Below are 23269 nucleotides of genomic sequence, written 5' to 3'. Positions count from 1 at the left end.
GAGTGTTCGATAATCTCCGTAGTGGAAACACAATTTCAATTTTGTTCTTTATCAAAAATATGTGGTCGACCAACGAAGGGGTGGAGCTTCGAAGAACACATATTGAGGACAACACAAAAAAGGACGAGCTTACATTGTGCTGTAGTCAGGTATAAAAACTCAGCATGCTGTTGCTCACGCTCAGTTCGTTTCCAGCATCAGCATGCAGCAGTTCGTTTGCAGCATCTCCCGCAAAATTCAAACCGCCGTCCGTTTGCTGCTGTCAGAAGAGTTGGCCAAGCACGCCGTCTTCGATGGCACCAAAACTGTTACCATATACACCAGCACCAAGTAAATTTCGAACACTGCCCAAAGAAAAGGCCCTTTTCAGGGCCATCAATTTATCGACAAAGAATGAAATTGAAGTTTTGTTATTACAAGCATCAGCTTGTCAAGAGCGTTGGATGGTAAGTGAGCCACTTGTGAACAATACCGTCGCTTTCACGAGAATGGCACAAAATCAAAAGTTATTTGTGATTTATAGACATTTTAGTGTAATGATTCAATTTACAAAAATCGAACGTTTTCTAACGTTTCGATATAGGTGCTCCGTTTCAAAATTTTCGGCCAGAATGCTGCCTGTTTTTTCAAACGTGAAAATCTGCTGTTGTATTGAATGAAAACCTTCGATTTTTGCGCTGATTGGAAATAGTTGTGACTAATTCTGTAGAATGTAGAATTACTGAAATAACGGATTTTGTGAAAGCAGTGGTTGGTCCGTACAATTCGATTCCAAGCGAGCCAGACTAGTTTTCGTTGGAAGGTCCACCTCTGACAATAGAAGTAAACTATTTTATATTGAATTCAACTACAACTTCCTTGAAAACAGCACAGCTAAAAAACTTTTGAGAAAAACGCGCAAACCTAAATTTTCTACTATAATGGAAACTGCCTGTGCCCAGCCGCACTGCATCATCAAGATTGATAGTAATTCAAGCCGGGAGGAAAGAGGTTGTAAGGCAATGGAAAACGAAAATTTCATTTATATCTTTCTGGAATATAATTGGCTGGTCCTGAAAAGAACTTGTTGGTTTGTGGTTTATATTGGGTCACAATTTAGGCCTGCTCGATTGCTGATAGCTGTGAATTTCTCGCAGGGCGACAGTTTCTGTTCAGTAGTGATGAGGCTTCCTAACGCCAACCGTGACTGGGGCACTTTTTCACGGCCTTCGTTGCTTACTGCTTGCGGGGAGGCTTTCCTCCGGTGGACTTACGAGCGGTATGTTTGGTACGGGCCATTTATCAACAAAGAATCGAATTGACATTTTGTTATTACAAGCATCCGAAAGTAGCTTGCCAAGAGCGTTCGATGGCAAGTGAGCTACTTGTGAACAATATAGTAGATTTCACGTAGAATGACACAAAATAAAAAGTTATCATTTGTGTGTTTGTTTACAGTTTCGTGTTTACTAGGCGCATTCAAAAACGGTTTCAATTCTCAAACATTTTACCAAAGTGCCGTATTACATTACTCTTTTTACCCTGAGTGTTCGATAACCTCCGTATTGGAAACACAATTTCAATTTTGTTCTTTATCAAAAATATGTGGTCGACCAACAAAGGGGTGGAGCTACGAAGAACACATATTGAGGACAACACAAAAAAGGACGAGCTTACATTGTGCTGTAGTCAGGTATAAAAACTCAGCATGCTGTTGTTCACGATCAGTTCGTTTGCAGCATCTCCCGCAAAATTCAAAGTCCGTTTGCTGCTGTCAGAAGAGTTGGCCAAGCACGCCGTCTTCGATGGCACCAAAACTGTTACCATATACACCAGCACCAAGTAAATTTCGAACACTGCCCAAAGAAAAGGCCCTTTTCAGGGCCATCAATTTATCGACAAAGAATCGAATTGAAATTTTATTACAAGCATCAGAAAGTGGCTTGCCAAGAGCGTTGGATGGTAAGTGAGCCACTTGTGAACAATATCGTCGCTTTCAAGTAGAATGGCACAAAATAAAAAAGTTATTTGTGTGATTTGTAGACAGGTTAGTGTAATGATTCAATTTACAAAAATGTAGAATGTTCAATTACTGAAAATAACAGATTTTGTGAAAGCAGTGGTTGGTCCATACAATTCGATTCCAAGCGAGCCAGACTAGTTTTCGTTGGAAGGTCCATCTCTGACAATAGAAATAAACTATTTTATTTTGAATTCAACTACAACTTCTTTGAAAACAGCACAGCTAAAAAACTTTTGGGAAAAACGAGCAAACCTAAGTTTTCCACCATAATAAAAACTAGTGCCCCCGCCGCACAGCATCATCAAGATTGATAGTTATTCAAGCCGGGTGGAAAGGGGGTGGGAGGTTTTAAGGCAATGGAAAATTTCATTTATAATAATAATACTTTATAATTGGCTGGTCCTGAAAACAACTTGTTGGTTTGTGGTTTATTTTGGGTCACAATTTAGGCCCGCTCGATTTCTGATAGCTGTGAATTTTTCGCAGGGCGACTGTTTCTGTTCGGTAGCGATGAGGCTTCTTAACGCTAACCGTGACTGGGGCACTTTTACATGGCCTTCGTTGCCAACCAGCCCCTGTCAAGGACGACGTCTCTGTACAGCCAGCATCACTGCCTTGAAAGGCAAAACATTGATTTTGAGCCGAATGATTAGAAGCTGTATTTAGTTACAAAATGTCGATTAAATTAAATTATTAAATCATCCCACAAGATGCAAAACGTCGTGTGAAATGCTTGAATATCGAGCATAGTGCCGAACATAATTCTTTGTTTGGGGCTTTATAGCTATAACGCCCCATATATGTCGGTCGCTGTCAAACTCCATATGATGGTATAGGGTTGCCAGGGGGTTGTTGCCAACTGCTTGCGAGGAGCCTTTCCTCCGGTGGACTTACGATAATTGATAATTCCAAAAATACTCCAAATAAACTATGAATGTGCTAAAGTCGACAAAATCGCATAGAAATTGCTTATTCCAGAGCAGAATTTACCGGTCTAAAGTGTATTCTACTTCACTCCGGTTATGTCTCTGACATTACCCACCCATCTTTTTTCCATCACATTTTAGCGCTTTAGTACTGGTATTCTACTAAATGAGAAAAAACGGTTATAAGGTTATGTCTAAGAACTAAAGAAGAATATTTCATATTTATTTTAAGCTAGAAAATATCAGGCCACAATACACCATGGAACTGCACAGTGGCACGACTTAGAACAAAACTTTGCCTTATCGGTTCAAATAGCGGTTTTATGTAATTTTTGTACGCTGAATTTGATATTAAAACATTTTAAAAATAAACATTTACTATTCATTAGGGTGTCTCAAAAATATATTTTTTTCGAAATTCAAATTTTCTTAAATTTGTGTATATTAATTTTCGTGTGTCAAATCATTTAAACTTGTAAAAAATTGGGGTGGCTTGTAAAAAATAGGGTGGCTCAAAAATAATTTTGTTGTCAAGGTTCAAAAAAAATTTTTAAGAAATTTTTGTGCGCTGAATTATTATTTTGGTTATAAAAAGAGAAATTAACTTTACTACTTATTAGAGTGGCTCAAATGTAAGTATTTTGTCTTCTATAATTTTTTTTTCAAAAGTATACAATTAGTATAGTATTTTAAATTTTGGAATTTATTTTCTATATTGAAACGAATTGATTAACATATCATTATGGGCCTTCAGAAATTACTATTTTATTCTTACGGATCAAATACGATGTGTTCGACCAGTTTGGAACGTTCAATTCATTAGTGGGTTACTTGATATGAAAACTGCATTTTCTTTCATTTTCAAAAGAAATATTTTGAGCGTTTTAGTAGAATGTTTCATTACAACCCCTAATGAACAAGTCGGCTAACGATTTTTTTCGCAGGTGTTTTTGACGTTACATAGATTGCTTATTTCAAAACTTAAATTAAAATAAATCCTTTTTTCGCGTATATGGTTCATTTAAAAATGGTCTTATTTTATTTGGATAATATCGCATACCCTTAAGCTTTATCAGTGCTATGCAAATTCGGATCAAAATAGTCTCAGAAAATGACTAGAACTCAACTGTGTTCACTCAATTTGACAGTTATTGCGTTAGGTAGCAAGAAATAGTTACAGAAACATTTTATGACATATTTCGGATGGTTGAAAACATTTAATGATTTTTAAACATTCTTAATACCTTTACCATCTAGAAAGCTATACTTCCCACTCGGTCCCTTAGTCTTGATCACTAGTAAAACCCTTGTATATCATGCTCTCAATTCTATTTGAAAGTTGTGCATGTATTCGTGTCATTTGTCTAGCTGTAAAGTAATTATTCAAATTCAATATCAGCAATAACCATGCGTCTCCATTCAGTTTTTTTAAATTTTCTCGTTTCTGTTATTGCATTAGAAGTTCGAATTCAATAGAAATTCATGACAAACAGTTATATAAACACTAACTAAACTAACTAGTGACTTATTTTTGGCGGTTTTACGATGTAATTTTATCACACGGATAATTTTGGTGAAGTAATGCAATGCATAAAATCAACCGTTTCTTTGAAAAACGAAAATAACCGTATGTAGTTCCTATGGTGAAATAAGGCAAAAAACACTTGAGTTATGCCCTTCAAAGGCTGTCAAAAATTCATTTTACGTTCAAATCACCGAAAAATCTCGCGAAAATGTCTCTGGTGGCTCAGGTGATACGAGAAAAATACTAGTGAGAATATCGCATAACCTTCATATATGGACTTAAGTCCGGGTTCGTCCCACTGTGGACTGATAAAATCGAGCCATCGCACAGTGATCACCTTCCATACAAAAGTTGGACAAAACCTCAAAAGTGGTCCGCATTTAATGAAAACTTCACATTAGGGACGCTAAATTCATATTTGTTGTTTATTTTTTGTTTTTTATTACCTCAAAATATTGGTACTTAGGGTGGTACGAAAATTCAACATTTACGAATATAAAGAGCACTATTTCCGAAAATTAATTTTCAAAAAATTAGGTGCGATGAATTTTTTAGCAGAATACACATTTTTTCAATTGTTGATAATGATAAGACACATCTATAAATTATATTACGAACCCTGGGTAGTCAAAGGCTACCATGCGTCTCCATCAGACGTATCATGAAAAATCACTTTTTTTCATACCTAGGGGCAGAAAGGGGCAAAACAAGATATTCATTTCCGGAAAGTACAGTAAATTTCAAGTATCGTGAACAACAAGCGATCTTTCCGAACCGTTTCAAAAGCCACTTTAAACATTTTAACTTTAAATGATTGCACGGTTTATAATTTCATTTTCATATCTGTACGAGAAGAACGGCTTGTATCAACTAAATCGAATCGTAGCTGCAGCGTAAGTGCAGCGAATAACTTTTCAAATTTGAATCAGTTTGACCCCAATAGGAATCTTAACTAAAAAGATATATTCATTTGAATAACTTAGGTTTGAAAATAGTTTTCCTCAGAATTCATCCTCTATTTCACACTTGATGTTCTGTAAAAAATCGAACTCTCGTCCTCGGGACTTAATATTTTGAGCAGACTCTATTCAACCTGTTAAGAAACAGAGAAAAATGGTAAATCATGAAAAATCTAAAATAAAATTTTGAGGTTCTGTCCGGCTAGGCGACACTGTGCATCGCTGTAAAAGACTACAACTAAAATAGGTTCAACATTCGTCTTGTACCAAACCGATGTGAGGTATTTAGAGATTACAATCATGTCATACATACATGTTGCAATTTACGAAATAGAGAACAAGGTTATAATGTTAAAAGAACAGCTCATGAAATGAAGAATGAAAAATTACTATTTTCTTCCAACGACTATAACTTTGTATATCGGGTCGTTCGAAAATTTGCTACTCCAATTTCGCTCTGCGAACTTATTGAACAACTAAGCAGTTTTTGATGTGGACATCCATTTGACTTGCTTAATTTAACTCAGTTTGCAATTTCTCACTAATGTTACACGACCTGTCAGTCATATCCTAAAACACCAGCTTTTTATGGAGCACTAATAAGGAGAACCTTCAAAATATAAAAAAAAACTCGCGACTTAGCCAAGCTATCGCATTGAATTGAATCAAGTAGACAAAATTTATGAAAATATTTTTACCTTTCCAAACACGGCCTCGGGACTGTAATACTGGCAGCACTGCCGCTCCGAAGCCATGAAATAAAAATATGTTAATATCAATGTTCGCCGATGTTTTATACCATCTTCCTGTTTTCTTCTTGCATGCGTTTATTACGGGTCTTGTTCCGAAGCGGCACTCCACCCGTGAGTACCAGTCACTCACTCACTCACTCGCTCGCTCACTCACCTAATCTTTCCTTTCGGTAGACGGTGGCTGGCAGCTGTTGGCTGGCTGACTGGGTTTTGTTGTTGGATTGGATTGGCTGGTTGGTTGGTTGGTTGGCCTCTGCCTCTGCACTCAGAATGCCCTTCTTTTGTCGGGTTCAGTTCAGTCAGACTTTGGCAAACGTCTCGTCGACAGTGTGTGTTGTTGAATACCACACCACCGGACATACGGAGGGTGCTCTAGTTAGTAGTTTGCTTTGCTATAGGTAGTGCGGTTTTTTTTTTCTTTGGAATTCGATTCGGATTCAGTTGGCGGTCGCCGCGCCGAAACCGGAACGCAAAAAAGTAGTGCAGTGCAGCACAGCGGCAGAGAAGCTGGTGTAAACAGTTGACAGACCGGAACGGATTGTGATGAAAGTGCATCCATCCCCCGGGAACGAAACGGAGTGTTTTTCAGCTTTGGTGGAACAAGCAACGTTCGTTCAGGTTCGGGTGTATTGATTTTCCTCGCGCCTGAGTCGCGTTTAATTGAGGTTACTTTTCGTGTGAAGCAACGTCGAGGTGAAACGCACAGCACAGAAAGAGATACGAATTAGAGTAGCCGTTGCTTGCCACAGGAGTAGTAGCAGGAGGAGAAGGAGTATTCGGTGCAGTAAAGGTCCACGTTCAACCCCCGACAATGTGTACTGCTGCTGCTGCCCGTACTAGTACAGTACGTTGTACGGTTTGTGCGCACGAAAGTGTGAGATAGAGCGAACCGTCGTCGCCGCCTCCGCCTCTGCCACCCGGGGGAAAGTAAGGTTGGATTTCAGCTCATTTTAGCTTTAGCCCGTTAGCGTGGATCATAATATCGCGAACCGTTGGTTGGAGCAGAGACACGCGCCACGGTGGTGTACGGGCGAAAGAAAGAGAACGGAATAACAGTGGTAGAAAATAGTGTAAGAATCAGATGTGACACAATCTCCTCCGTGGAGCGAAGTTGGATTGGAACTCGCCGCCTGGGTTCTTCTACGGTCGATAGGAGCCGGGTCAGAGGGTGGTGGTGGTGGTGTGAAACAGTGATGGAGGAGCAGCGACTGCTGCGAGCCCAAGTCAAGTGGCTGTCAAGGCAGTTGTGGTAAGAACAAAGAAGGAAAAACATCGTCTGTTTGAGCTCGAAACCAAGCGCCGCCGAGGAGGTTACACCCAATTTGCAGCGCTTTAAGTTGAGAAGATCGGATCGAATTTTGTACGAGATCTAGTAGCCTTTGAAAGGGAGGGGGCTAACAAACGGTGTGTCCTCTCGCGACTGTGTAGGCAAGATATTTAAAAAAATCCCAATCGTGATATCAGTGAGTTGCAAGTGATCGGCCGAGGAAAAGTACCAAGTGCATTCGACGATAGGCAAAGAAGGTGGCGATCCAAATAGGTGGTTGATTTTTTTTTCAACGCTGCTTGTGCACTCGTGCGTGTTTGTAGGTGTACGTGTATGTGGTTCTGTTGCGAACGGTGTATAAGTGCATGTCACGCGCGCATTACCCAAAGTATTTTGTATTATTTTACCCTGCCTCCTCCTGCTCTGGTCCGCCGCCCGTTCGCTTCGCTGGCTGGCGATCGATGGGCCGACCGAGCGAAGAAGTAAATCAAAAAGGTGGCAGTAGGAAAAAGTAGAAGCAGAGGAAAAATATGTGCGCGCTGGTGCTGCTGCTCCTCTCCCCGGCCCAGGGTGGCGCGGTGTTTGTTGGCCCGCCGAGAGTCAGCAGTCGGTCGAGCAGAGTGGTGTTAAGTATTGGCAACATAGCAGAAATTAATATTGTTTAAGAAGAAGAAGAATAATAACAAGTTGACGGGGACGGCTCTAGGCTGTACGTGGCGAAGGCAAAGAAGAGCGGCAGCAAGAGTGCAGAAGTGCAGCGTTTGAATAAACGAGAGTGGAAAAAAAATAAAAACGAAGGGGGTTTGAGAGGAGCAAAGAGAGCAATATCAAATGCACATAGTTGTTTTTTTTTCGTGTGTTGTTCTTGTTATTGCTGTTATTCGCATTTATAACAGTTCCCAGTGCAGGCACTACTAATACAGGGTGACGTGAACGCAGCTCACCTCCACAGACACAGTTCCGTGCACGGAGTGAGCGGAGTGTGTACCACCGAACGGGTTGTGGATGGTTTGTTCGGTTGAGGCGACCGAAAAGTGGAAAGGCAATAGATTTCTACTGCCCGAAGTCAGTGTCTTTGTTCAAATTTGCAAGAAAAGAGCCGTCTCGGTTACGGCAGTACAGTGCAAAAAGGGAAATTCGTGCCCTATTGAGTGGTTGTTGTGTTAATCTGTGTGTGTGCGCCTGTATCAGCAAATCTATCAACTGTCATGCAACAACGTCAGAACCGTCACCACCTGTCAGAACCGTCAATCGACCGGCCGGAGGTAACCAGGTTACCTCCACGGCAGCACGGAGGAAGCACACCAGGACAGGACAGGTACCTCCAGTGAGTAAGCCGCCGTGTGTTGTTGCCCTTCTTCTACTTCTTCCTCATCCGTCGTTGATAAGAGGAGGCCCCCGTCGGCTCCGGTGCAGGTGTACTAAGCTGGCAGAAGCACAAAAGTTGGCCCGGAACCAAGACAAGGTCCGTGGAAGGCAGCAGCAGGGGAAGAAAACGGTACACTCGATGAAGAATAAGCAGCAACAGCAGCAGGCACCACCAAAGAAGCAGAAGCAGAAACAGCAACAAAAGCAACAGCAACAGCAGCAGCAGCAACAACAACAGCAACAGCAGAAGAAAAACTTGGATATCATGTTGAGCTCTTCCTACTACATCTATGTAAGTCTTGTCAATTTACGAACCCTTCGAGGTTTTATTTTTCGAAAGATTAGGTGTGCGGAACAGGGTTGCCATCTTTGAGTTTGTAATCGGGGTCAACAAAATTCTGAAATTCATTTAAATCTTGGCATTTGATTGTTTCAAACTACTCTTGAATTTACTAAAAAAAATGTTTAAAATTCGCTTGACATTTTGCTACATTTTTTTTGGAATTTGTCCGCCCAAAAGTCTTCTTAAACTTATAGCAAACTTATCAGAAATTCGCTGGACATTTTTTTCTAAAATTTGGACATATTTTAAAATTTGTTCTGGTTCTCAACCGTCCAGATTTGTTTGAGTTTATGTTGGGCTCATTTTTCTCAAATTTTAGATTTTTTTTAAATTTATCTCTGTTCCAAATTCTTTTAAAAATTGTCCAAAATCCAAATTTATATTTAAAATTTAACATTTTTGTATTTGTCTCTATTGAAATTTTTTTTTCAAAATTTATTGAAGACTTGTCTAAAACCTTTTTTTTTGTCCAAAAAATTATAAAATTGTTTTAAAAGCCTGTTCCACGGGAGCCTTTCACCGACGCCTACTGATTTGTCCTTGTCCAAAACTGTCATAAAAGTGAAATGTGTCCAAAAACATTTTAAATATATATTTGGGAAAATAATTTTGTTCAAAACGTTTCTAAAATATATTGGTAACTTAAAAGATGGTTTTTTTTTTCTAAAATTTCTGCTTCTGGCAAAATTAGTCTTTTTTTCAAAAATTATTCGAAAGTCAGCTAACTTTTTCCTCTAAAGTTAGATTTTTATTTCATATTACTAAAATTTTAAAAAAATTGTCTAAAGCATTTGACATTTATGTACGTGGTTTTAAATTTGTCGAAAAGTCTTTTCCGAAATTTCTGCTTTTCATCATTTTTTTTTTTAATTTTAAAATTTTCTCTGAAACAATTCCGTATCAACTTTTGAAAAGGGCTAATAAGATTGGTAAACAAACTTTTGTTTTGCTGATTTCTTATTCACGTTTACATTTTGGAATTTGTTTATCTCAAACTATCCTTGAATTTTGTTTAAAAAATGTTTAAAAATGGCTTGATATTTTGCCATATTTTTTTTTTAATTTGTCCACCCGTAAGTTTCCTAAAATTTATAACACACTTATCAGAAATTCATTGGACATTTATTTTTCTAAAATTTGCAAATATTTTAAAATTTGTTTTGGTTCTTAACCGTCCAAATTTTTTTTGGTTATGTTCAACGCATTTTTCTCAAATTTTTAGAAATTTGTCACTGTTCAAAATGCTTCTAAAATTTACTAAAAATTGTCCAAACTCGTTTATATCTAAAATTATTTTTTTTTGTATTTAGTTCTGTCCAAAATTTATTGAAAATTTGTCTAAAACCTTTGATTGTCCAAAGAAATCATTTTTTTTTTAAATCTGTACCACAAGTGTCTTTCTCCGACGCCTACCGATTTTTTTTTTTTTCGTTTAAATTGTCCTTGCCCAAAACTGTCAAGAATTTGAAATGTGACCAAAAACTATTTGTATATTTATACATTAAGGAATATAGTTTTGCCCAAAGCTTTTCGAAAATATATTGGTAACTTTAAAGACGTTTGTTTTCTAAAAATTTCTGACTCTGTTAAAATTAGACTTTCTTTAAAACTTTTCGAAAACTGTAATAAAATTTTTCGAAAGACGTCAGCTAACTTTTTCTTGTAAATTTAGATTTTGATTACATATTACTAATATTTTTGAAAAATTGTCTAAAACTTTTGACATTTATGTAATTCGTTCAAAATTTGTCGAAAAGTCGTCAAATCTTTTTTCCGAAATTTCTGTTTTTCATCATTTGTTTTCAAATTTTTGTCTAAAATAATTCTGTGTCCAGAATTCATTACAAGTTAGCTTTTTAATATTTATTTGAATCGAGTATATCACCATTTTTTTTAATTTATCAAAAGGCTTTTTCTGACATATTCAGAATTCATTTTTGAACAAACTTTTCCACAATTTGTCCACAACTCATCAGGACCTTTTCTCTGAAATTTTTATTTTTACTGTTTAGAATATGTACTTGTTCAAAACATTCCAAAAATTTGTTACAAATTGATTTAAAACTATATTGCATTTTTTCTTAAATTAATTTTTTTTTGAGTTGCTTGAAACTTTTTTCAAATTGTTTGAAAATTTCTCCAAAATATTTAGCTTTTACTTTGTCCTAAATGTTTCTAAAATTTGGAGTTGCACAAATTGAATTTTTTAAAAACTTTCTTATAATTTATTTGATATTTGACTATAAATCGTTTGCCCATTTAAAAAAAAATGCAATTTTTTTTGGAATTTGGCTTCATGCAAAACTTGTACTTCATGCAAAAATGTATAAGAAATTTATCTAAAACTTGACCAAGGCTAATTAATCCTCTGTCCCTAAATTGTACAACGAATTCGTCTGTAATAAAAATAAGTCAAAAAATCTTCGGGTCCTCTCATGGAAATTCTTGAAAATTTTAGAATTTGTATTAATTTGTCCTAAACCTGTCCAAAATTTGGTGAAAATTTGTCTAAGGTTCCCTTTCTTCTTTTTTATATTTTATGTGATTTTTGCTGCAAGAAGATTTTTTTCGGCATTTCGGTCTTTAAAATAAGAAATGTTGTTGTATACTGTCCGACGTTTCGGCGACCGGGATTGACCTTTTTCAAGAAAATCTAATTTTGTTTAGTTTTTATCTATGACAATGTTGTATACTCACATATTATATTAGCGTTGTAAGTTTGTACGTGTAAAACGACGATGGTGGCCGAAAAAGATCTATTTAATTTTAATATAAATCAGAATCAGAAATCAGAAATTTGCCTTGAACTTTTCAAAAAAAAATTTCTGGAATTTCCATTTTTTTAATTTCTTATCCAGATCTATCCTAAAATGTCGTCAGACCTGTTTTAAATTTCTTATTACAAATTTTTCAAAGCGTATCAGAAATTTGTCTAGAACAGGCCGGGTTAAAATTTTAGATTTCTTTCGAATTTCTCTGAGCTTTTCTGAATATTATATTAAAACCAGGGGACCATTTCTTAAATTTTAGATGTTTGTGTGCTATTTGACGTTGTCAACAAGCTTCCCTCAGATTTGTTTGGAATTTATCTATGTCCACACCTTTCTCGGACTTCATTAGAGATTGGTTTTCATATAATTTTTTTTGTGATTTCGTTGATGACATCTCTCCTAAAATCAGAAGAAATTTGTCTAAACACCTTCAAGCCTTTTTTATAAAACTTCTGATGCCTGATTTTCAAAACTTGTCTAAAACCCACACAGGTCAAATTGTGGTTTTTTTTCGGATTTTTTTTTTTCTAGTACAGTGAAGACCCGTTTTTATCAGCCCCTTGATGAATTTTAATCTTTATCGGGGACATTGACAAAATCGTTGTTCAAAACTATGAAACGGAGCAGTAATCACATGTTTGCTTAAATTTGTCGTTGTTTAAATCTTTGTTTTGATATTTGACCACAAGCATCGGATTTTTTCTGAAATCTTCGATTTTTTTCGATTTTGTTTTTTTAAGGAAAAAGATTTTTTTTTCATATTTCGCGTCTTTATGATATTTGTTCGTACCCAAAACATCCCCAAACAAATGTTTTGTAATTTGGCTAAGCAGTCGTCAAGACGGTGCCGGTGGTTGAGTGGTAAGCGTGACCGCCACTCACCCCAGTTGGTCTGGGTTCAATGCCAGCCGAGGTCGCTGAGTTTTTCCGGAGGTGAAAAAAATCTGTAGTCGGAAGGGAAGTAAACCCGTTGGTCCCGGGTCCATGAGATGGTAGGTCGATATCTAGTCCAGATAGTGGCAACGGAAATAGGCCAACGGAAAATATCTCGTCAAATATTTTTCAAAAGTTTCGGGTTGGTTTTTTAAATTGGTCAACATTACTTTTTTTCTACAATTTTGGACAGGTTTATATTGTCTTTGACCGTAACATTCCTGATGATAGAAAATTTCTATAGCAGAAATCAGGTCTTTTTCTTCTAAAATTCCAAAGCTTTAAAATTGTTGGAAGCTTGTTTATCTTTAAAAAAAACTTTAAAAAAATTAATGCTGTCTTTGACCAAAATAGTTCTAAAATCCGTTGAAAAATTATATGAAATGAATCAGGATTTTTGTAAGCTTGAAGATTATTTGAATTTTTTTCAGAATTTTCTTTAAACCTGCTAGACATCAGCTTTTTTTACATTTTACGTTTTTTTATTGAATTTAATTTTAGTCAAGTTATTTCTAAAATTTGCTAGAAATTTGTCTAAAACAAATTAGGCATTTTTTCGAAAATTATCTTCGTCGAAATTGTCTTTCTAAAACATTCCTAAAATGTAATGGAAATTTGTCCAACAACATTTGAGTTAACTTTCTTTAATTTTTAGCATTTCTTATAAAATTTTCTTTTCGTTGATTTTTTTGCGAAATTCCCGATTTCTGTTAAATTTTGTCTGTGCCCAAATCTTTTCTAAAATTAGTCAAGATTTGTCTGAAACTTATTGGGTATTTTTCCTGAAATTTCAGGTTTTCGGAATCCTTCGTCCAAATCTCTGAAAACTTTGCTCAGAAAAATAGGGACTACTCCCATGGCCGGCTGTGTGGAATTGTTTAGAAAAGCATATAGAGCACTCTCGGTAGCCGGCTACCCAGAGTTTCGATACATCAAAAAATAAACAAGAGCTTTTATTCTTCTACAAGTATCTGTGTACTCGAAAACTATTTAAATCAACCGATAACATGCTTCTGTGGTCGTATTGCTCGCTTAGGACGAATCTTCAACCTTATACTCTTCTTAATGTTGAAGTCCGCGACATCTATGAGAGAGCCTGATGAATCGTCAAACTTCCGTTAAGTAGGTGGAATATTAAAACTTTATCGGTATCTCTCCCTTTATTATTCCCGGCGATCTAGAGAGACGGACGCAGTCAGCAATGGTGGCTATCGTTCTGTTGAGGCTTTAGTTACGGTTTGATTGGTATGAGCTCCTACTTACCTCCTACTTACCTGAGCAACTCTTGTTAAATAATCAGCAGTGAAACATGAGAAATCAGCGTATAATCCGCCAAATGCATCGTCCAAACCTCACGCAACGCAACGATATTTTTATGTTAAGGGAAAACTGACCGCTTTCAAAAGCCAGTGTGATTAGTCGGACGTAATAATCAAATACACCAGTCCACATTTTCTTAGGTGTCAGTCCTGTATGCCTTCCCTAGAACAACCATCAGACCCAATGTTAAAGGAGTCTAGCAGGACCTAGATACCAAATAAGCGAACTGATCAATTTACTTGTAACACGTAAAAATTGATCACGCCAGTCGAAGGCCACAGGCCCGTTGGTGCAAAACTAATACAACGGTTTCATTCAATTAGTGATCACGGTAGATAATGAAAAACATGAACCATTATTCGACTCAGACCAAGCAATGCGTATTACCCCTGCATATTAAATTCCCCGGTACCGAATGGGCGGAAGTGTACGTATTTCATATTTCAGATTCGGATAAAAAATTTAATAAGTTGCTAGAAGAAATCAAATTTTCAGGAAGATAAGCTCCCTTTTTCCGATTATATTAATAGCTTTCGACCTTTCTGGGAAAAATCGGACGATTTGAAAAAAATGAATAATTCACAAGGCTTAATTATGGTTGAATAGATTGATTTTAAAAGTTAAATAAAATACTATTTTACTGATTGCTTGTTTGACAAATTTTCACTAGCATTTTTGAAAAAGACTGATAAACGAAATCAGTTTTTAGGTTTTGAGAAACACTTTAATTTGAAAAACTCTATGTAGTCTTGGAGTTACCAAGTGAGTGGACCATTCGGTTGTTCAAGCTGGACTAGCGCCTAGCGTCTTATCTCTATGGTCGGGATAGTGAAGTAAGAATAAGCAAATTTTCAAAACTATACTATCGGCCAGTCGTGGAATTTGCACCTTGACTTCTTATCATTAGTGCCATGGCAGACCGATTTGGTCGTCAGATAGACGAGAAATCCAAGAGATGGACCCCTGCTCGAGCTCGCAACCAAACAACTGAACACAGGTGAAGTCCTGCAAATACCGAAGCTCTGTTTACTGATGAGAGACATAGCGAAAACGGATCCTTATTTTGCTTAGCAAGCCAATGCAGAATTAGATTAAACCATTTCGTAGATGAAGGGCGCAACACCTAACTGATTCCACATGTTACGCTTTTATTATATTGTCATATATAAATTATCAGCCGACTCAGACCCAACCATGCGTAATACCCCCGCATAATCGACACCTAGATGGTTAGATAAACCGCGACAATCTAAGATAATTTTTCAAGAGCAAAATGTTTTCAGATTTTTTTACCAAAAACGCACAAAGCTACTGAAAAGTAATCAAACCGGACATGATAATGAGTAAAGTCAAAAATTGTGTACACAGTTTGATTACTTTTCTGAAAGAAATAAGGAAGCAGTTTAGACCACTTGTTTGTTTCATTCTTTATCAACAATATCAATACATGTTAATACACAGATGAATACACGTTGCAGTGTTTCTGAACACGGAATTATCCAAGACCTACTACGATAGCCACACCCAGCTATTCTACGGAAACCGATATGACCGAAACGTGCTCGAGTCACTTGGTTTTTCAAATCCAATCTTCAAGCAAACCGCACCATTTGTTGGAAGCAAACTCATATAACCATGGCTGCCAACATGATGCCACTGAAAAAAAAAATCGCTATCATATCACACACGAAGAGAAAAGGCAAATTGGTTGATTGCACAGGTGATTGAGGCGGGAAGGGAGGGGGGAGGAAGGTTGGTTTGCGCCAACCATTTTTACGAAGCCCAACCAGGCAGCAGGTGAATCCACTCAATTATTACCATTTTCCACTGCTTTTCCCACTTTTGTTTCGCACATCTTTTTAGTGCGCGGCGTTGCTGCTGTTGTTATTGCTGTTTGTTTACCTCCTTGACTCGCCGCGCCTTCTTCTTCCTCTTTGACTTTGTCTCTGCTGCTGCTGCTGCTGCTTGACCAAAAATGGGGAAAAACACGGTCTCGCTGCCAACCGAGCAAAGCGAAAAACTCTTCAACTTGGCAATTGGCAAAGCCCCCGGATCCGAAGGGACAGTAGGTACGATAAAAAGGGAAAAAAGTGTGTTTCTTTTTTTTCCAATGCGGATAATAATGGAATTATACACATTCGTAGCCGTCGTAGTTCGCTTGCTTGCAAGGGAACACATTTTTGCATAAAGTACCTGCAATTGAAGCAACGGCACCACTAACACATCTTTGTGTACTCGCTGCTGGCAAATATCGGGCGGCGGGTGGTTTAACGGAGGGAGAACGGCGGTAAGATGAAATTTCGTTTCGGTTCCCTTCTCTTTCTTATGACGGTCGGGGCTCACCTACGGTGAGCTAATCTTTCGAAAACCGGAGCAGTGTTGCCACGTGTATAATTTTATCTGAGAATTTCATAAAAAACAAAAATCTTCTGTTTCTCTCTAGGGAGCAAATCGGATTGAACCAAATTTGTACACGAGGGTACAAAACATTAATAAGTCGACCTAGTGTTCTGAGATTTCGCTTCATCAGTATCTGATATACTGACTTGGTCGCCAGTTTGGCTTCTAGAATGTCACACTTGTGTGCACGATTAAAACGACTGATTCTACTAGCTACGAAAAAATTCCAATTTCGCTATTTTATCGCTAAATAAAAAATTTTGTGCTTCCAGGATTTACCATTTTCATTTGATTGGACTTTTGTAGATCAGAAAGTAAATGAGCAACGAAAGGAATAGCAGCTTCTAACACTGGGAAAACATACTAAAACTTGCTCAAAGTAGATGGTTCGACTTTGACCAAGTTTTTTGTGTTTCTTGACCTCAATAGTATTACGAAAAATTTGTTCTATGGTAATACTGTCGGAGCAGAGAGTTACACCTAACACCTCTTTCCTGCCCAATCGTGCAAATGTTGGGCGATTTCCTGTATTAAGTATATGTAACACGCTTGAGCCCAAAAAGAAATTCTTGATCGATTCCTGACAAATTTAACACAAGATAATTCAAACTTAAGTTTGCTGTTCTTTTTTAGACAATTTAAATGAAATTAGGACTATTTTAAGAATGATTGGGGACAAATTAGGAAACATTTTTCAGGCCGTATTTACAAATTTCTCGCCGAATAGGATTTTTTTCAAACTAACTAATTTTTCAGTTCATAGCTTTCCGAAAGCGACAAATCCAAACAGTTCACTTAACATATGTGAACTGTTTGGAGATATCCAAAATATAAAACCCCTTAAGCAACAGGCTAAACCAGTCCGGATGTCTCGGTAAGTAAACCCTGACGTACTGGTTTGCTGACAAACTGAATGGTTTTTGGCTTCTGAACTAAATGATTGGCGCAATGTAAAAATTTTACCTCATGTTCTTACTTGCCGAACAATCATTCGGCCCGTCGGTTTAGGCGTCCACGTATATTGTATGAGCTGTTCGAATTTAGTGTCTAACTGTCGCCAATTTGGTGTCTATTGTGATTATTGTGACTGTATCAGCATCAGGGCTTAAGTCTTCCAGAACTTCTCGGTCTTCAATAAATTTCCGTAGCTTCAGTATTACTTGGCTGCCTTTGGAGGATACAAATAATTCAAATTTTCTGTCTATTCTTCTTTTTTCATAAGCAGAGTAGTTGTTTCGAATTATATTATATGTGGGGTCAATAATTTAAATTATTGGTTTATTATCCATCTTTATATCATGAGCTGCTTTTTGTTATTATATCCTATGTATCTCACGTGATATAGTCTATCCAACCAGCCCAATTACGATACCCAAGGATTTAGATGAAAATTTAGTTTTATCATTTAGCCTGTTTTAAGCCAAATAGAACAAGGAGTCATTTTTTTTCATTTGTTTTCGAGCGCTCGATCGAGACACAAGTGTTTTGTTCCAGTCCGTGAAGTGCATAGCGACAAAAACAGTGCTAATTCGTGTTCAAGGTTATCTTGCGCATTCTCTGCCACTTCGAGGTTTTGGACTTTTGTCTTCTTTTGTGCGTTTGTTAACCGTTAGACCGCATTCCTCAGCCTTTTGTACGCACAGTGAGGATTAAACAATAGCCAGCGATATAAGCTGGACTAGTGCATCTTGGGAAACGAATATACAGTTAAGTTTAATCTACCTTTTTTGGCACATTTACGGCTTATTCCTGTCTGCGCGGGTCGACTCCCAAGGCTCTCCACCGACCCAAAGAATATCCAGAGCTCTGTTAGTGTTGGTTTCTGATGAGACGAAGTCGAAACGCACCCATGACTTTATTTATATAAGAATAGGGTTATTGATGGATTCGGTTTTCACAATTCTTCGAACAATTTGGCAAGAATCAGAACTACCTGAAAAGTACTCGTAGACAGTCGTCGGGGATGGAACCGTTCTACCTGGAAAGTGTGTGCCACAAAATCTTTAAATTACGAAAGTCGCCTATTAAATCTACTAGCTTCATTGAGACTTGAGGCAGAGGCTTTGGCAACCTCTCCTCAAAGAAGTGTCGAAGACCTAGTCGCCCCTTTCTTAAAGGTCCCACAGTTCGTGGATTTGGGATTAGGATATGTGACGATATCTAGCTAGACGTTTAAATGATGAAAGATGATGTATTTATGATCCAATAGCGACGTTGTGTTCGAATCTGTTAGCAAATTCATGTTTAATACTGTCGGAGCAGACAGTTGCATCTAGCACCTCTACTCTACCATTTCGTACAAATACGTTGGGCGATTTCCTGCATTGTCTGTATGCAGAATTTCTTTCCGTACAAAGCGGTAGAGATAGAAGATAAATTCATCCCATTTTTACTGTATTCGATCAGAGCTGTACACATTTAATCACAGCACGTGCTGTACAGTAACTGGAAGATATTGAAAATGTTGATGTGTAATCGCTGATTTTGTTCAGGCAATTGAGACAACTTTGGGATAATTTGGAGTAAAATTACGAAAAAATTGTGATGAATTTGAAATTCTTCTTTTTCATGAGCAGAGTAGTTGTTTCGAATTATGTTGCATGTGGCGTCAATAATTTATATTATTGGTTAAGTATCCTTCTTTATATCATGAGCTGTCATTTCATATTATATCCAATGTATCTCATTATAGTCCACCCAACCTACCCAATTACGATACCAATGGACTCAGACGAAAATAAAGTTTTATCATTAGCCTAAGCCGAACAAGGCGTCATTTTACAACTAGAGTGATGAGCCTATTTTCGCCATGTTTCACCCTACCTATTTGAAGCCGTTGCACAGTGGTCGGAAACGCCAAAAACGTAAACTTAATTCACTAGAGGGCAAACCATCGAATATATTCACAGGGTGTCTTTGTAGGAATTGTTCGTATGAATATTCCCCACAATCTGATAAAAATTGAAATTAGGCATGGCTTACTATGATCGAACTAAAAAATAAACTTTTTATACTGACGAGGTAGAAAGTTGGTGTCTTCGACAAAGTTTTAGAAATGCTCGTAGTGAAGAATTTTGTTAAAGTTTTTTTGCGCAACAAATATGAAAAAAAATTTTTGTTGCATTTTGTAAGGAAAAAGTAAAAAAAACGTGATAAAGTAATCTTACCCTATTAATAGGGTTTTAGAGTGCCACGGACCAAACCTTACCTTTATTGTGCATAGTTTCGACAGTGACAAAAGTGTCTGTTCGTACATTTTGGTTTGCACCTTTCTTTCTTATACGTAGCTGAAGTTGGTGTAAAAAAAATGAAAAAATCTTCAATAACTTTGAAACGAATGAGTATTCTTACATACAGTCTTCGACAATATTAGGTAGTTTTAATACCTACACATTTGTCTGGATCATCGTTTGCACGAAAAGTCACAATGAAAAAAGTTATATTAATACATCCGTATTTAAGGGGGTTACCATAGAAACGACTTATAAATCGATAACTTTTAGTCCTACAAGCTCAAGTTCTTCAACAAAATTCTTCACTACGAGCATTTCTAAAACTTTGTCGAAGACACCCATTTTCTACCTCGTCAGTATAAAAAGTCATTTTTTTAGTTAGATCATAGTAAGCCATGCCTAATTACAATTATTATCATATTGTGGGGAATGCTCATACGAACAATTCCTCCAAAGAATATTTTCGATGGATTGGCCTCTAGTGAATTATGTTCACTGTGCGTTGGTGAGAGCAGTGTCTGCCATCTTTGTTCAACGAATTTAGTCAAATGGTAGGGTAACAACAGGGACACTCGATTAGATTTTTTCGTTGCACTTAAACTGAAGTAGTTCACCATTTTTTAAACCATTTTTTTTATTATATTGGTTCTTAGGAATGAGGCAGAGTGGATTTATACGCATTCCATAGATTGTAGGCCGTGTAATAATGAAATAAAAAGGCACCCTGCCTAATAGGGTTAAAATAGCCACTTTACCCAATATTCAGTATTCAACCACAGTAAACCAGCTAAATATTCAAGTGTAACCTACTTTGGGACTATTCATCAATTACGTAACGCTTTTAGGAGGGGGGACGACAAGTTGTGACATAGGGGGAGGGGGAGTTAGCTACATCGTTACCTAACATGTTTTCACAGCAGAGAAAATTTTTTTTCTGGGAATTTGTTACGTTATTGGGGGAGGGGGGAGCAATGGAGAAGTTTGTGACAATTTGTTACATGGAGGGAGGGGGGAGTCAATTTTGGGCAATTTTTGCGTTACGCAATTTATGAATGGTCCCTTTTGTGAAATCACAAATAGTTTCAAGAATGCATGGTTTATTATTCGCGTTTTCATGGACCTGGTCACAATTTTTGTAAATGGTTCATTTATTGTATGAACTGTTTAAACTTATTGCTTTTATTTACCGTATCATTTTCTAAACATTTATAACACAAAACCACGCCATGGTTGTGCTCACATCAGAAACGTACTTTGAGTTGATATGGAATTGCAATCATTCATAGCTTTTAGGTTTTTTCAAGATGTCCGCCACTGGCTGGCTGACTGTTGGCTGGCCGGTCGTTCAGTCAGTCGGTCGGTCGATTGGGGACGGTCGCCTCGGTGGCTGCATCTCGTCATTTGCGTGCATTCCCTGTATACTGAGCTGAGTTGAACTGAACTAAAACCAAACCGAACTGACTCGACTGACTGCGATGTGCGAGGCTTGCAAAATATGGGAAGTTTTTCTTCGAGCCAAACGAGCTGAACTGAGCTTTGGATGTGGCGGCTAGTGGCTGCTGGCTGAATGGCTAGGCAGGGAAGGAAGAGGTGGTTGATAGGATGCACAGAAGAGCTGCTGCGGTGTGGCAGTTTTCGAGCGAAATCGAACTGAGCTGATGGCTGCTTGCTTGCTGGTTTGCTTGTTTTGCTAGCGGACTAGCACAGCTCTATCAGGGCCCGAATGCTCTGGCGTGACGTGCGCGGGTGATATGTGTGTATATAAGGTGCTGTGTGGTAGGTGGTCCCGTGATCCGGGGGGATAAGAGGGGGGGGGGGGCTAGATCTATAACTAACTATACACGTAGGCAGGCAGCCAGAGTCGTTCAGTTATTCGTTCGGCAAACTCGGGCTACGGATTGGGGCCTCTCTCTCTCTCTATCTCTGTTGGTTGGTCGGTCGATTCAGCACGGACAGGGCGGGTAGACGGAGTAGAGAAAGGAAAAGAAAAGACCGTTCCGGACGAAACAGCATCAGCGAGTGCGCTTCTATACCCTTGGTTTGCGGGAGGGGTTGATGATGGTGGTGGTGGTAGGCGGGTGTGAGGATGGTAAAAGATTCAATAAAAGTATAATGAAATACATGAGAGCTGTGATAGCGACCGAAACGCGCAGCAGATGTAAAGGAATTGAAACACCCTGTTTGAAGAGGATGGAATGGAAACGATCTAGGGTGAAAGGCTGATGGCATGGAGGAGGAGGAGGTTTGGACGAGAAACAGTCTCTTGGAAATCGGTGTGAGTTGTGGGACTAAACAGCGGATAAAAGATGGCTGGTGGTACCAACTCTCGATATTGCTGCTAGTCCGGATCTCGCAACTCTCGATTGAGACAATGAGCCCGAACCCGAGTGGAAGGGGCAGCAATAGCATCAGCACACCAGCACCTTGTTTTGCTAATAGAGCACGAAATGGCACTTGGTGGTTGGTTTTGCCAGTCAGTAGCGGCGGCCATTGCTGTACATTATCCGTCGTTTGCACTCAAATTTCGACCTTCGAATCCAAGAACACTCGCTAGTTTACAGTTATCGGTGCTCTAGAGGGATAGAGAAATAGAAAGAGAGAGATAGAGACACTGAGAGATGAGGAAATAGTCAAACACCAGCCAGCACCAGTAAAAGCAACAGCAGCAGCAGCACCACGGAAACTAAAAATAATTCGAAGGTTATTCGCCTCTTTGTTTTCTGTTCCTCCATAATTTCCCACACGCCTTTCCATCGGGCGGCTCTCCGGGTGTAGCAGAAACGGCAACTGTGTCATCAAATCAATACCGAAATACGCCTTCATCCCCCTGCTCTTCCCCAACAAGTTACTACACTAAATATATATGAAATCACCGTAGCAGCTCATATTCAGGTACAGTCAGTGTGTGTAAGCATCTGGCATGACGTTCGACATCGTTGTCTTACTTTCCGAACTGAAATTGTCACCCCCTTCGGAAGCAAAACGAGCGGAGAACAAAGTCAATGGTTGAATTTGTTTGTCGAGGATTATTAACCGATTTTGCTTGTTTCAATTGTGTGTGTATGGCTCTGTTCACAAAAGTCCGCTTGGACGGGTGGAAACGAAATATTGCGTCACTTTCAAACGGAATGAATCAGGGTAAATTCAGCTATTATTGGATTTGGATTTCTAAGCCACAAAGATGGATTTCAAGATAGCGTTCGATTCAATAAAACTCAACAAACTTCTGACATATGATGGTACAAAGTTACCCTACCCGATAGAATAGCCTGCAGTAGCTAAGTTGACCCTAATCGGGCGAGGGACGGAAAAGGAACAGTTAGTTAGTTTCTATGCCGGAGGAATGTACAAAAACCAACTCCGATCGTCACTCAAAAAGGCACCGATTGTAGATAGCGTGTGATACTGCGATATAGACACATACATGCAAACAACCCAGCGAATGTGTGAAGCGAAATGAGTGGCGCTAG

General features: G+C 38.2%; 1 protein-coding gene across 5 annotated transcripts in view; it reads left to right on the top strand.

Moving 5' to 3' along the window:
- Nucleotides 1-23269, top strand: part of LOC131689682 (serine/threonine-protein kinase tousled-like 2) — a 295873-nt gene that overhangs the window by 187349 nt on the left and 85255 nt on the right. Inside the window, exon 1 of one of the 5 annotated variants that reach the window (XM_058974939.1) lies at nucleotides 6468-9091. The exons of 3 other annotated variants lie outside the window; for them this stretch is intronic. In XM_058974939.1, the coding sequence (XP_058830922.1) occupies nucleotides 8939-9091 (153 nt within the window). In that variant the 5' untranslated portion in view covers nucleotides 6468-8938. Of the gene's footprint in view, nucleotides 1-6467; nucleotides 9092-23269 lie in introns of those variants that run through there. One more of the 5 variants, XM_058974946.1, reaches the window with a different exon arrangement.

Source organism: Topomyia yanbarensis, chromosome 1, assembly GCF_030247195.1.
Source record: "Topomyia yanbarensis strain Yona2022 chromosome 1, ASM3024719v1, whole genome shotgun sequence".
NCBI classification, from domain to species: Eukaryota; Metazoa; Arthropoda; class Insecta; order Diptera; family Culicidae; genus Topomyia; species Topomyia yanbarensis.
This window is presented reverse-complemented; position numbering and strand designations above follow the sequence as displayed.